This window comes from Typha angustifolia, chromosome 5 (genome assembly GCF_048772165.1).
Source record: "Typha angustifolia cultivar Huaian chromosome 5, ASM4877216v1, whole genome shotgun sequence".
NCBI lineage: Eukaryota > Viridiplantae > Streptophyta > Magnoliopsida > Poales > Typhaceae > Typha > Typha angustifolia.
In genome coordinates this window covers 5,561,928-5,578,379 of record NC_133243.1, presented here as the reverse complement: position 1 = coordinate 5,578,379, position 16,452 = coordinate 5,561,928, and the positions used below count along the sequence as shown (strand labels likewise).

At 34.0% G+C, this 16,452-nt stretch overlaps 1 protein-coding gene across 1 annotated transcript; it reads right to left on the bottom strand.

Moving 5' to 3' along the window:
* Positions 1–1,976: 1,976 nt before the first annotated feature.
* Positions 1,977–12,213, bottom strand: LOC140760169 (diacylglycerol kinase 7-like). The gene is made up of 12 exons (XM_073097007.1): positions 11,716–12,213; positions 10,321–10,443; positions 10,045–10,182; positions 9,880–9,965; positions 9,408–9,495; positions 9,230–9,305; positions 7,025–7,107; positions 4,619–4,689; positions 3,441–3,518; positions 3,235–3,322; positions 3,019–3,135; positions 1,977–2,409 (listed from the first exon to the last, which is right to left on the bottom strand). Exons 1-12 carry the CDS (start codon positions 12,055–12,057, stop codon positions 2,251–2,253), a joined length of 1,449 nt encoding a protein of 482 aa, XP_072953108.1. The 5' UTR covers positions 12,058–12,213; the 3' UTR covers positions 1,977–2,250.
* Between the last annotated feature and the right edge of the window lie 4,239 nt (positions 12,214–16,452).

The window sequence follows — 16,452 nt, the reverse complement described above, 5'->3', positions numbered from 1 at the left end:
CTCTTTTTTTCTCTTTGTCAAGAATTGCTTGTTGTGAGGTTGTCTGTTTGAGAGAGGTTGTATTTGCTATTGTAACATATAGTTAATCTTTTTTATCAATAATCAGTTTGATAAAAATTTAACGGTTAAGATCTTCAAAGGTATAATAGAAATAAAAGATATTATCGGTTCAATAATTAATTATTATTTTTTAGATATGTAATCTTACATATTACTTTTTGATAATTATATTATCTTAATATTTTATGAAGTAAAAGACATATATATTCTTAACTAAGAGTAATGTATATATATCAAACTAAGGATATTGATGTCTTATATAATTAACTTGATAAAATTTTAATTACATTTTATCTGTTTGATTATTTTTTATTATTTGCATATATCTCTCATTAGTTTAAGATTGATTTAAATTAAATTTTAAAAGATAGAGATGGAGAATTATATTTAAATTAAAGTTTATCTCCAAATAATCAAAATTTAAATTATTTAATATTAAATTATATCTCTTATTATTAAGGCATAATTATATTTAAAAAATAAATCTTAATGGAAGAAAATAACGTGTAGAATGTTTCTTCCATATCATAAAGTTGATTGTTTATCAATCAGTTTGATGAAGATCTAACAATTAAGATCTTCAAAAGTATAATAAAAAAATTAGAAAGTTAGGCACACGTAATTAAATCTTCTTAATAATTTTTTTTTTTACTTAATATGGTTTTGGAACCGGTATCAATTTTCGGATATGAAAATGGGTTATTATAGGGTTTGTGGTGTTTGTGTTATAGGTTTGCTCTTTTTAAGTTTATTGTGACATAAGACTTGTTTTGAAAACGATTGTCCAATCTCCTCTAATTTTTTGTGAGAGTGATTGTAGTATATGACTTTTAGAAGGGTAGATGCCCTGTTTGGCTGTTTCCGTCTCTCTCTGTTCATTATATCGAGTCATAATTACTAAACTGAATGAATCATTGATCTACATATTCTCAAAATTAAAAAGAAAAAATAAAAATACAAGTACATTAATCAGAGAATCAATTTTGTTTCTTTATTTATTTTTTATATTTTTTACAAGTACATTGATCGATCTAAATAGTCTCAAAATAAATTAAAAATAAAAAAGTACAAGGACATTAATCAGAGTATAGATAATCAATTTTGTTCTCTATTTATTTTTTATATTTTCTTTTCTTTTAGTTGTTCTAGCTTTTATAATTTATTTTTTATTCCATTTATTTATTTAATGAAGAGAAAATTGAGATAACAGTAATTCATCAAAGTAACCCTCTTATCTTAAATTACATATAATTAAGTTTTATCTTGTTGTAACAGATAATAACTGTCACCCTCTTAAATTAAAGGTAACCAAACATTGTCACCAAAAACCCTTCCAAAATTGCTGTTATGATTAAATTTTGATAGAATTTTTATAGAAAATTCCTAAAATTATTAGCATGTGAACAAATGATTATAACGCACTTCTTAAAGTTTAAAACGTAAAATAGTTCTAATTGCTTTTTTTATTATTAAAACATAGAGGTGTGTACTATAATATCGATACTATTAGATAATTTTAGGGCCATTTGAAGCAATTTATACAAGTTCGAACTAGTCTTTCGTTTATCCAAGTTTAGTTTTAACCAAGGCTAGTTAGATTTAATTGAATGAGTATTTGATGGTAATTATTTATAATATGTTGAAAGATTTCAGCGGCAATTATGTAAAAATACCATAAATAATTTCCCACAGACATCTCTATTAATTCAATACAAACAGCAGAAAGACGCTTTCTATCCCTACAGTGAGTCAGAATCTGATAGTTTATGAACAATAAATGCAATACATCGTGATATGCAAAGTTCATATCAAATTAGCACTTCTTAATTAAACGAACCAAGTGCAAAACCTATTCGCATTGTAAAGAGATTAGGGCCTTTCTCCAAACTCGGGTGCAATTCATAAATCAACTCAAATGTCAAGACAGCAGGGGGATTTTTATTAAGCTGCTGAATTTGTACAATGGGGAAGAATTTAATTGATGTTCATTCAAATACATGCTATACATGATGCTAGAGTCCGCTAACTGGATGCCACAATACCTCAACCAAAATACTTCCTAATACTCTACAAGCGAATCTCAAGAAGTAACCAGAAAGATAACAGCACATGAGCAGGAGTACCACCATGATGCTGAGATTTCAGTCATACCACAGAAAATATGTACCTGATTAATGGTGGAAAATCAAGTCACTCTCCACTTATCATGAGTGAATGAAAAGGAACTTTCTTTATCTCCACAAAGGTTGAATATTCCCTGCTTAAAGGCTGCTTCCATGGCTCTCCATCCATTTGCAGATACGACCGGTTGCACTGGCTGCCTCTAATTTCGAACTTGATTGCTGCAGCCTAAAAGGGAAACAGCAGCTTAATCCACATTATTTAACTAGGGGCATTTTTGCGACTATTTTTAGGAGCAACAAGAAATTACATCTAAAGAATTATATACAACAAGAGTTGAGATCCTCCACATAACATGCAGCAGGATGTCGACAGAACCTTTTGCAGAATTTATTTATTTATTTATTTTTAAAGATCAGATTTCATAGGTAAACAATGAAATTTGGCAGATTTTCTTCTGTGTAAATTAAGGAAAATGCATTAGGCACTATCTATAATACTGATGCAGGACTAACTATGGAGAAAATACTTCCATCCAATTATGCATTTCAATAAATCAAGAACATAAGTAGTTTTACAGGTCAGATATAGTGGAAGGCCATCTAAATAGCAGTGTAATAAATCATTATTGCATTCGATCAAACTGTATGAGTAATGATTGCTCCAGAATGTCAAAGTCTTAACAACTTCATCCATCTGCATTATGTACAAACAGGGCATTTAAGACTTGTGACTTATCAGAAAAAAGTAGTTTCCAATTCTCCATTACTATTTGCTGAATATTTTATGTTTCTTTAAATCATTGAAATGAAAGGTATTTCAAAATAGCATTGATACCTGAGCGATGTGCTTTGCAGAAATAAGTTCAGTCATGACGACTGATGCATGCCACCCTTGTTTTAGACCAAATATTTCAAGCAAACCGTCATCTGCATGAGCTTCAACAAAGCCTCTCTGAAGAAGGCAGATAGCTTAATACTAACTCGTCACTGTACTAACAAAGTACAAGTAGATGGAGTGAAATGTGTGATTCTCTTGTATTTCTCATGTTACCTTTTCTAGATATTCAGGCGAAAGATTACCCCAAGGATGTCTTCCACTTCCATAGTTGTATAGATTTAAAGCAACAATTGACCTGACACTGCAGATAGAAAACCTTATCAGCTTAGAATGTATGGGACAAAGTTTAATAGACATACATAATTGTGTAATTGTTTGTTGTTCATTAGATAATTGTGCTACTAGAATTTATAACTTGCCTTGAATGAATTGGAACTTGCTCCCATTCTGAGCAGTTTGCCTTTTTAATATAAAGCCGCACAATACTCTTAAGTCCCCTGCATGGAAGAACTTTTCAGATCAACACATTACAAGATTTGTAACCTATGATGTGATAAGATAGTTCTGCATCAAAGATCAGTTAGAAGCAAAGCTCAATGAAGTGAAGCACACAACAAGCATTCAATAAGGGAAGGAGCAAAACCTGAACCTAGAATATCCCAGAGTACTAAGTATAAAAGTGTATTATTGTATAGATGGCAGGCTGTCGTTGAACTTTTTGGAAGAAGAAAGACATAAAAAGACAAGAAATTTCATGATATGACCCATACATCCACATCCTAAATCAGATTCTGGAATGCAATCTGATCCTTGGATTATCGTCTGAGGAATAGGAAGTGACCTAACAACTGCAGTATAGAAAATGAGAAATAATAGGTTTAAAAGGGCTACGACAACCATGTAGATGAGGCCAAAGAATATTTGATTTTTCCAGGATATTCTTCAGCTAGAAGTTACTTGTGGCATATTATATGTAGAAATGCAAGTCTCTTACATTTCAAGCTTATCTGAAAAGAGTAATAAACATAGAAAGGCAGCAACTTAGATTATAAATACTTGAAAGGGACAACTTAGCTAATCTGGTGTAAATGTCCTTTGTGTGATTTCATTCTTCCAATACCTAATAACAAAAGGTATGCATGAGCAGAAAACATTCACCATATATTATATAAATGTTCCAAAGCCAAAAGGCAACAAAGGTTGTTCTGGCAAGCCCATTCGAGAGGAGACGAATTGAAGTATTTCACTGCTTTATATCTCATTATGGTGGCATCTAAATCTCATTATCTCATCAATCTATTCATGAACCGTCAGGATAGGTTGGGTCATCTTCTTTATACCAATGAGGAAGTGATTTTGTACATAATTTTATTACCAGGCCTAGGACAATTAACAATCAATTCAAAAAGGTGCATAACATCCAGAAATGTCAATATGAAGATTTCATTTATACAATTACTACATAATTCTGGCAATTCTAATATAGTGACAATATGGAACAAAAGAAGAACCAAAATATAAATAAAATCTACTAACAGACAGCATCTCAAGCTAGTAATAGAACATTATGCAACAGTGAAAATATAAAGCAGCTGACCTTAAGTTCGGACTGCTCACACAAGGTGTACAGAACCACCCCTGGGTACAGCTATATCTGGCATAAATCAACTAGCAGAAGGGGGAACAATAAGTCATCATCCATATCCAATAAGATCAAACAATGGTTGAAAAGCAATATCTCAATTTCTCAAGAGAAGAGTTAGGCTACAAAGTAGAGGATGGATAGTACTTAATATATCTGAGAAAAATGTAGGTGAAAGATGTAAGTATCAAAACTCAAAAGAGAGAATTTGCCACATTTGTGAATTTCCAAATAGATGGCAATGGATCTTATTACATGACTGTCAGTTCTTAACTCACCAATTACTTTAGAAGCTTAAATTGTTCGAAAACATTATTTTTAAAAAAAATTAAATTTTTTTTAAATTTTCTAACATCAGTCACTGCCATGTACTGTTGATCAACAAACTTATGAAATGGTAATCAATGTCCTCAAGAAGGGGATCCATGAGGACCACAACCTAAAACAATATACTTCAATGAGTGACCAGACTGTTTCATATAAACTGATGGGATTAGACTTCCATTTTTTCAGATATATTCTTATCTCAAAATTAGATTTATTTATAGATTATCTTTTTTGGTCTAAAGTTCCTAAAATCTAGGAGACATGATTGTTATCCTCTATGAGATAAGTTTCATTAGGAATTGGTTGATTTTGAATTTCAAATGGCCATCATTTGTTTATAGATTAGATTAGGAAAGTTTTTGATTAGTTTCGATTGTGGCTCCTCACATCTTTAACATCTTTATATAGAGCTGAGAGGAATTCTAAAAAGAAGAGAATCTATCACAGAAAATTGAATAAATTAACAAAGTATTAATTTCATGGAAGCTCCTCGCATCTTCTCCCCCTATTCTCTTTTGTGGTGGATTCCAGTCTTTTTAGTGGAGAATCTTCTTATTTATCAGAATATGTTGTATGGATGTATCAAAGTTATGTCATCTCTCTATCTTGTATCCATCTTCATGTTTCATTTGTATAGGAGATATCATTCATCTTGATACCATGCTTTAGATTAATCTAGACCATGTGACTGAAAGTTTTAGTTCTTTCAGCATTTTCCCATGTTGCAAATGTTCTTCTACTGATTCACTCTTATAGTACTCCTATTAAGAGAACTTGTGGTTAAGCATAATGTGCAACTTGAAAAAAAACAGCAAGTAAAGATTAAGACGATTAAATCTAGGCCATGTAATGTTGTCAGAATTACTACAATCAATGTTTTGAAAAGCGGTTGCAAGTGGCAAGTAGTCATTCCACCACCTAGCGTCTAGGCAAAAGACAAGCGACAAGACAAGTGTAAAAAATTATATATATAATATAGATTAACAGATTATTACTGATTTACTTTATTAATTACTTCAACAAATACTGGCCAACTTCAATTAGGAAATAAGAAGTTAAGAAGTAACAGATTAAGACAGAATTGATCAATGGAAAATAAAAACTAAAAACCCGTTTGATGTGAGAGTTGAGAGAGTGAGGCTATAAGAGAGGGAGTGAGAGAGAGAGAGAGAGAGAGGAGCAATGGATTACCATCCGTTGTGGGAGAGAGACTGAAAGAGAGAGAGAGAGAGAGAGAGATTACCGCCCACTGCCACCAGCCGCTCGCGACTTTGCTCTGGGAGAGACTGGTGGTCACCTTCGTTGCCACAAGCCATGGAAGAAATTTTTTTAGGATTCGATAGTGTGCTATATAGAGAGAGAGAGAGAGAGAGTGATCATGATCATGTTGGGTTTTTTTATACAGCTAGTTATTACACCCGATCCGCTAAAAAACCTGACCTACTAAACTATTCACTTAAATTATTGGTGGGCCAAAGTGCCGACCTGCCTAGACCTAGGCATTCCCCTGCCATTCAATACACCGATTAAAATCAAAGTATTCCCATTGCTAATTCACCTAATGTGAAGCACCATCCACATAAATCCATATAAAGGCCTATGAAAACATGAGTCCAGTGCTGAACTAATTCTTTTTTACGCCTCTATGGTCCAGGCAGATTACACTACATGGAAGAGAGACCCAAAGGCCAAGGATATTAAGTTGAACATATTAGTAGATGTTTTGTCCAACAGAAGAAAAATGGTGATTCTGATTACTGATTAACCACTTTGGAAAAGCATTTTGTAGAACAAACTACTGCAAGGGTAAAAATGAAAGAGATGAAAGAGCTCCTTCACGTAGATGGTGGAATCCATGTGCCACCTAGAATGTCAGTCGGATATACTGCTAAGTAGAATAATTGCAAATCATCCAAAACAAAGTGGAGTAGCCAATTATTTTTAGGTACAAGAATGTGATAAGGACAAGAATAACAAAAAAGAATATAAAAATCAGAGTCTGTAATATGAAACAACGGAAGAGCTCAATAATACCTTATTTGAAATTGGTCCTCGTGCAAGGTAGGGTTTTTCATTACGTAGATGGTGGAACCCATGTGCCACCTGAGCATCCATTCCTACATATAAAAATAATAATGTAATGCTTGCAAGAATAAGGATTAAAGACAAGGGTTAATTACGCTGACACCCCCTAAACTATACCTAATTTTCACAAAGACCCCTCTAAACCTTTTTAGGTTACAATATCACCCCTAAATATTAGAGAAAATTTCAATGTCACCCTTTTGTTAGTGTACCGTAAAAAAAATTGGGCGAATCAGCTTATGTGGCACTCATAAATTCTTAGAAATAACCTAAATGCTATCATAAGTCCTTTAATTAAATTAAGATAAAAGAATATATGTTATTATAATTAAATTTAACTTATTATCAAAATTTACGGTCTTCCTCTCCATCTATCATCCTTCTCCCTTCACCATCGCCGACCACCCTTTCACCATCGCCAGCCACCGACATCGCCTCCCGCCCGTCGGCTTGCAACAACCATGAACTAGCCGGCCAACCTCCCCGCTATCGGCTTGCCCTCCTTCCCGTTCCCCTATCTCACTATCGACAGTATCAGCTAGGGGCAATACCGACAAATTTAATCGCAGAGCTTCTGCCTACAGTTATGGCAAGGGTAAGGGCCAAGCAGGCCGAATCGTTCGGGTTCGACCGCTTGTGCATGTGCGCTGGTAAGGAGCTGAGCAGCCTTGGCAACGACAGTGAGCGAGGCCTCACCTTCTTGATTGGCCGCTTGCACATGTGTGCCAGTGAGGAGCCGAGCAGCCTCCGCAACAACAGTGAGCAAGGCCGTGGGATGAGGAGGCCACGGCGAGCTTGCTGCCACGCCGCATGGAAAGAGGAGGCCATGGGGAGCTCGCTACTGCACCACTTGGGAGGGAAGGCCACGGCAAGCTCCGCTGCCGAGCCGCGTGAGATGGGAGGCCGCAGGAGAGAGAAAGCATGGGAGGGGAGTCGACGAGAGAGAAGAGAGTAAGGAGGGAGAAGATATAAAATATTTAATATTTTAATTTATTTTTTAAAAATAATAATATTGTGATATATTAATTAGGGTTATAGTTGGTCATTATGCATTTTCCACTACCTTTACCTATTTCACTGTACCCGAAAGTTTAAAGGTGACATTGTAACCTAAAAAAGTTTAAGGAATTTTCGTGAAAACCAGGTATAGTTCAGAGGAATGTTAACGTAATTAACCCTAAAGACAATTAATTTACAAAAAGGAGCTCATTTGACAGTTAGTGTTCTCCCTAGCCACAAGTAGTTTGCTACAAAACTAAAATAAGAAACAATACATAAGATTGCAAGTAAATGATAAACATGTTGTAACCAGAAAACTGAACAATAGACATTAAACAGAAAGGATAAACATGAACGACATAAACAGACCAATAGGACACTTCACAAAATACCAAATGTAATTTTTTTTTATGGGGCTCTACTCTAGAGGTTAAGATCATTGTTATAAGAGGAAAAATGGCTAGTAGGCCAACATATTGATGCGGTTTGAGAAAAGAAAATGTAGAAAAGCGACTTTCCAGCAGAAACCCCTTGAAATGGAAAGGTGAAGATTCTTAACTGAGACCAAGTAGCTGGCCATCTGACCTTGATATAGGAACAATACAAATACATATCAACATGGATCATGCTACCACTTATCCCATGTTATATTTGAAGTTCCTTTAGCCTTAATATATTAATAATAACAATAACAACAATAATTAAACTAATTGTGCCATGGCCAAATTATGATACAGGATAAAGCAATACAGCAATTCATGCCGTTGTCCCCTTAGGACAGAATTTCTGGCAAAAATCCTTGCTATAAAGAAGTGATGATTCAGAAAGGGAGCTGGATACTTGTCTTTGCTCTACGAACATTCAAAATATATATATATATACATGGAATGGATCATGCTACCATCCATCGGATCTTAGTTTCAGTCATCCTTACAGACTTATGAGGAAAAGAGATTGTCTTGCAACCCAAATTCTTATAGTAGACAGCGATTAATGTGATCATCCCCTTCCCATAGAGTATGTCGATTTATGGAATATAAAGTGTGTGCATATTTAATAAAATCACAGTAACCTTATTCAAATCCATGAGAAAAATGATAATATAAATAGAACTGAGCAGTTGTATAGGATTCTTAAGTTGCTTAAAACACATACCAATGCTAAAATAGTTATAGAATATTCCTTGATAACAAGAAATCTTTTCTGGCAGCTCTCTTTGGCTATCCATATCCTGCCAGTGTTGGAAAAATAAGTTTATGCTGGAGAGATTACTGAATGCGATTACTATGAATTATAAAGTTCATGATTCAAAATGACTAGATAAAATAAAAACCTGACTCAAATCAGACTGATCCACGTGCTTAAGCGAGTGTGGCAGGTCTTCAATTTCTCCTCCTGGCGTCATAACCTCAACTTGCCAACTGTATGAAGCCAATTATAATTTTTTTCAAGATAAAGATAAAATTGAGACATTGAATTCAATAACCTGTTATACAAATTGACAAGCAGATAACAGTACTTCTCTCAACATTCCTCTAATATCATAGGTTGTATAAGAGACAATAAAATTGCAAGCCATGGGAATATAACTACATAAATGGTATGCATGATTTGCCGGCCAAACATAAATCAAATATCCTACAAATTCACAAATTTAGAGGGCATATAGAAAAGTATAAAACAGCAGCTGTGTGAAGAAGCTGAACTTTTCATCTATCAATAATGAGAAAGAAGTTTAATTTATAATTGAAGGGAAAGAAAAACTGAAGGTCCATATAACACATCTAGGAAACAATAACACTTGCCTATCGAGACGGCAGATAGGACCAGTAATTGCCTTATTGAGAGAATTCTTAACAGCTGAACGCCATGCAAAAGGAAAAGAACCACCCTGTAGAAGTACTATTTGAGTAGATTGATGGTACAAAAGAAAATTGTAGTAAAACTATACAGTAAACAGAACTTCTTACCCAACTAAATGTCCTAGCAAGATCATTGCCTGTACCAAGTGGAATGATACCAGTTGGAGGAATTGGCTCCCTTTTCATCTCAGCAAGTTCTGCAAGACTTCCTAATACCCAACCAACGGTACCATCACCTCCTGCAACCTGCCAAGAAGAATCAGCTTAGACTTTACATGCATATTAGCAAACCATCTCAAGTCAATGATGCCACATAATAGAGGCACAAGTTATGCTGAATAATTTTAAAAATTAATTACTAGTGGTAGAACCATCAAAACATACCATAATTCTCAACCTCTCCCGAGTGGCTCTTGCACAATCATCTCCATGATCCGCTAATTTCTCCAAGCAAGTCAAACCGCATCGAACAAAATCATAAGGCTTCACAACTGAAAGATCAAATACCTGCAAATAGAAGTTATATTTTTCAAGTGAATGGCAAAGATAATCCCGTAACCATAAATGAACAGACTGGACAAATAGGTTCACTTTGAAAATGATGCTTCTGTCTCTGATCAAAGATATGTACTAAGAGTTTAATTAACTAAAAGGGAAGATAATAACTTCCCAACTACATCAAAGTAATCACAAATATGCCAACAGTAGTCCAAGAAAATGTATATTCCTCAAGTTCTACCCAAAAAGAGTATAAAGGTATTTTAAAGTTTGACTACTAAAATCCCTAAAATCCTGATTTCCAGGATAAACAGCTTGGTCAAATCTAAAGTAGCTAAAATCCATAATGTACAAGCAACCACCTACTTCATATGTGGTATTGACTTAAATGTTAAATGTAATCTAGGATAACATATTTACAAAAGAACATAGATGCAAAGGAAAGATAGCCTCTTCTACAACTCTCAGGCTGAGTAAGAAAACATGTTTTCATAAAGATTTCAGACATTGCTAACTATCAAAGAATACTGGGCTCTTTTCCCCTTGTTTATTTTCTCTTCTCTTATTCTCCACTTTAGACATCTCTCTGTGGAACCTACTTCTTCTTAGTGCCAAATGATCCCACCCCCACTACGAAGAGACAGAATCGAAGAGCAACAAATTCATCAAAAGGGAAGAAACATAAGACCAAAACCAAAGCAATACAAACATCTTACAAGCAAGAGACAGTACACAAGCAAAACCATGAGTACCAAGACAGGCACAACTACTCTAAATCTCTAATTTCATATTTTCATCAGAGTGTACCATTATTTTTCAGTTCCAATGCTTTCAGATGCACAAATTAAGCCAAATGCAACAGGCCCATCACAGAATCCAAGATTTGCTGCCTCACTGTTATGTACCCACTAACTGACACCCTCTAAGTCAATCATAACAGTACAACATATTCATTCTCTAAACCAAGATATATTGATATCTCGATGTTCATATATATTACAAGTTCTAACAGCCGCAAAGCACGCAGCTAATGGAAGAAAAGAACGTCCACAAAATTACCGCTTAATTTATACGGAATTCCGTGCAGCTCGGTAAGAAATTATCAAGTTATCATTTTACTACTTGCAAGTAACAACAGCATTATCAAAATATTCGCCTGCTAACATCGAAACCAGAAAATAACTACTTTATTAGAATAATCTACTCTAATTTCCGGAAAAAACCTAACCCAAGAATCTCTCAAGAAACGTCAGGAAAGAAGAGGGAAGCGGTACTCCTAACCTGCTCCTCGCTCATGAGCTCCTGGAGCCGGACCTTGAGTACTGGCCCGTATCTTCCCCCACTCAGAGAATTAACGAAGACCACCATGGGAGCCTCCGGGGCCTCCTCCTCCCCCGATCTCTCGACCGCTGCCGCAGCGCAGCTTGGATCTTTAGAATTCACGGCCTCGACCACCGCCCTCCTCAGGTACAACGGCATCACGATCCTCCTCCTCAGCTCCTCCTTGTCGATCTCCTTCCCAAAGACCCCACACCCCCTTAGCGACTCCCAGATCGATACCCTCGCCGCCTGCCCTCTTCCTCCCGCTGCCACCACCGCCTCGTCGGCCTCCGATCTCGCCATCTCTCTCTCTCTCTCTCAATATTCTCTCTCTCACACAATATTCTTGCAACAGTGAACGAAGAATCGAGGCGAAGCAGAAAGGGGGAAATGGGTATCTTGTTACAGTGACCCAAGGACTGCTCCAAGGAACTGAGTTCTCCTAGCGGCTGGCTTTTTTTAAGAAACATAAACACCCTGCGTTTCAAACCTCATATTTTATTATTTCAAATCGCACCTTTCCTTTCTCTAAAATAGAGTTTTTGACCAAACTAGCCCTCCCAAGATTTTTTTAATTGAGTTAGAAATTTAAATAAAAAATTTAGGTATAAAAAATATAAGCTAAGGCTTTGGAAAGTCTTGGAATTTCTCTACATATTACTTTGCACTAAATCATTTTGTTACATTCGAATTTAAATTTGAAAATAGATTAAAAAGAAACTTTGAGAGGGCTAATTTCATTAAAAAAAACTCTCTAAAGTGTAGCATGATTCTCATTCTGCTAGCTAAGGAGTGAGATGCAAATAGAGAAAATACAGGGCTTAAACAGCAAAATAAAAACATAGAATATGGAAATAGTTTTCAACTTTTATAGTTCCATTCTTATTCTCAAGGTATCGGAATTGGTGGGGTCGCTTTCCCGCTTTTAAATTCCGGCACCACAATGGAGGGCGGGGAAAATGCCCTCGGAAGAGGACGAAATTGCGGAGGCGCCATTGAGTCCGTAACGGTCGTGTGTGAGGGGGGAGGAAGCGGCGGCATTGGAGCGGGGTTTAGGAGTGTGATTCGAGAGTGTTTTGGGGTAGTTATTTCTTCCCGTATAGAAATCGAAAAGGTAGGGACCGTAGAGAAAGCGTGCCGTTTGGAATGGGGACGAATAACTTCCCAACGAGAAAACAGCGAGGATTTGCTGGCCTGGCGTGGATTCCCGGGAAGGAATTTTTTTTTATCAAATAATAAAATTTTAGATAAATTATATTTCAATTGTGAGTTTTTTTACCAAACTAGCCCCGTTTTAAATAAAAACGCTGAATTGATCGCCGTTTTTTCCCTTAGCAAAAATACTGATAAGATCTATTCGGTATTCTATGTATATAAATCTCTTTAATTTAGTCTTTCAGTAATTTAAAACAAATTATTTAGCGATAAAAATACTAAACTAAATAGTATTTTTGAAAACACTGATCAGTTCAGCAAATTTATTAGGACCATAGTGAATTAGATCTTATTTGGTAAATAAATTTAAAGACAGTCTATTTCGGTAAAAAAAATTTAAGAGATGAGTCATTTTAGTTAAAAACTCTAAATATTATTATAGAAGTAATTTATAACTTAATTATTATTATGAAAATAACAATGGTAGGATTAATATTGACACAGGGTTAGCTTGGACATTTGCAATATTAGCTCGCTCCGGATGAAGATTTTAATAGTTGCAATTTTGATCCATATATGGTCTTTTTTGGTTTTTGTTTTGCGTGTACGAAATTAAAAAGGGTGTGTTCGTAAATAAGAAATTTTGGAGGAGCATATGTATAAAATGAACGAATAAATAAATAAAATAGAAGACAAGACTTGAGTCTTAGTCATAAGGGTCATAGCTTCTAGATGAGGCCAAGTCCATCGTACAAATTCCATGAGACCAATGTCTGACATATGTTCCCATTTATTTTTCCAGTTTTTGACCTAATTAAACTCCATTTTTATTTTATTCTTCTCGAAAACGATAGTTATCAAGTTTATTATTAAATGAGATCTAATTCACTGTAGTTCTAAAAAAATACTAAACTATTCGACATTTTTAAATCACTTAATAATTTTTTTTTCTTAACTGCTAAAATTTAAGCTAAAGAAATTTATATTTATATATATATATATGACCAGATAAAAATGCTGAACTTATTAGCGTTTTTGCCTAGAAATAAAATACTGAGTAGTTCAGAGATTTTATTAATTATAGTGAATTAGACTCTATTTAATAATAAATTTAAAAGAATAAAGCCAATCTAGTCAAAACCTTTTAATTTTCTTCGAAGCGTAACATTCTTGACAATACATTGAATTTGGCTCCTTGACTAAGGATATTGGGATATTTTTCTTATCCCTCCTGTAGTTTTCAAGAATTATATTATCGGGAAATTTATAAAACCACATTATTTATTATCATCCTTGTATTTTGCTTAAAATTCTTCATAAATATATTGCTGTTGGTTTTGTTTGAGTTAAGATAATTATAGATGGAAACTCATTGTAATACTATTGAACAAATTTTTTAGTTCAACATAAAATTAAATAGAGTATTATATTATAAAGTCAAATAAGATGTATTTTAGGAATTTTAGATTTATTTTGCTTATTTAATTTTTTATGGCTATGATTTGATGATCGACTTTGATGATGATAATTATCCAACTAAGATTATTAACTGAGTATATAAAAATAATGGAAAGACACCAATAAATTGCTCAAATCCCTATATAAAAGAATCTACTGTTTTGATATTTGAATTAATTTTCCTCTGTTTAGCAGTCTTTTCACATTTTCTTTTTCAAAGTTAAGGTAGAAGACTCAAAGGTGTTTGAGTTTGAATTGGTTTCTTGCATTTTAACCAGGTGGGCACTAATTTTTCCAAACCTATAGAGATAAATAGTATTATGCTAAAAAAAATTAACTATACTTTTAGATAGACAAAAAGTATACTAATACTCACAAAATCCTACATTTTGCAACCAAATAATCTGTTACACAAATGCTTAAGATATTAATATAATTGAAGCATAATGCTTTTAAGAAAATAAAAGTGGATCATAGTAGAATTGATAAGTACCTTCCTTATGATCAAGGGGGTTATAGGTTTGACTCCAACCTCAAATAATATTGTGGATAAATTATTTAGTGGTTTGGCTCAATGGTTGGACTCCGTTTATGACTTGGTAGTGTGATTGACTTAGTGGAGTAGCTCAGTAACGTGATAATTTAGAATAAGTCTCAATGACATTTAGTAACACATATTGCTTGAAACCTAAACTAAACAGTTATACTATATTGGTTGAAAGTTTGGTGAGATTTAAGTACCTTTATATCTAGAGATGGTTGTCTCTTTATCTAGCTCATATTTAACCTCCGAGCTCATGAATAATAAAAAATATAATAATAATAATAATAAAATCCCACCGATAACAAAAGCAATTAATAAATATTATAGTATAATGAAAAATTTTGCCCTACCCACCTAAAATTGTAGCTCTTAACATTGTTTGGCCCACAAAGGCACTAGCATTATTCTATTTACAGTTAGGTTTAGAGATTAAAGAGAATAATCATACTTCAAACATTACAATCTTAGAAAATTATTACATAAAATATAGCTAATAAGATGAAGCTCAGTTAGTTAAAGAGACACATTTTGTATTAAAAATGTCAAAATTTAAATCTTAGCAGTATTGCTATTTAGCAAGACACCAATAAATTAAACATCTTATTGTATATAATTAGGTTAATTTAAAGCGACTTCTACAATGGGTTCTTCTTAGTTATTATGCTTATATAAAATAATAATAATAAATTAATGTTAAGGAGAGCTAAGGATGGCTACTAGTCTAGCCCATAATGTTCTGCTATCTTCTTCTTGCAGGTTCATATATTAGATAATGTCTACCAACCTACTTGATGAATTATAAATTGCCATTGATGTCTTGCAAGTTTCAATCAACATTTAATTTTTATTGGTACAAGTTACAATCGACATATATATGTATATATTTTATTAATTTATTGGTACAAGTGGGGCTGCAAATTGCTTGGCCACACAGCCCTTTCAAGCTGAGGCTGAGGTCTTCAGGATCTCTCTCACCCAAATCAAACATTGAAACTTTTCCAATCTCATTATCGAATGCGACTGCCAGTCCTTTATGTCCATTTTGGACAGGTTTTCTATCTTTTTTAGGTTGTCTTTTTGTTGTTTCTTATGATCATTGCTACCGGGAGGCTAATCAGTGAACTCACTGGATTTTAGTAGTTTTAATAGAATTATTCTTTCATTCTGGGGCAATTTTTATGCCTAATAATCTGTTAGCAATCCTGTATAGGGATATCTTCTACCTAATAAACAAAAAAAGAGATAGACATATTGGTGAATTAACTACAAATCCTGGTGACACAGCAACAGATTAGAAACATTTGGATTAAAAATCACTTCTTTGATTATTTTGAAGGCAAAAGAGCTGAGATATTTTTCTTCCTTTTAAAAGAAGAAGGGAAGTTATATTAATTAATTACGACAGTTACAAAAGGTGGTCTTTAATGCTACGAGAAAGATATGGGTGATGCTAAAAGATGAGCCAAAGAGGTTGTCTCGATTGGGACCAAAATAATGAAGACAAGCAATGGTTGGCTTAGACAACCAACTACTTCTGAGAC

Bases quoted from the DNA above. Each gene is read 5' to 3' on its own strand.
- LOC140760169 (XM_073097007.1), bottom strand. From the start codon at position 12,057: ATGGCGAGATCGGAGGCCGACGAGGCGGTGGTGGCAGCGGGAGGAAGA. The intron at 10,444-11,715 runs GTTAGGAGTACC...TTCTATTTGCAG, and splicing joins AGCTCATGAGCGAGGAGCAG to GTATTTGATCTTTCAGTTGT. The intron at 3,323-3,440 runs GCAAGTTATAAA...TTCTATCTGCAG, and splicing joins CAAGTTCCAATTCATTCAAG to TGTCAGGTCAATTGTTGCTT.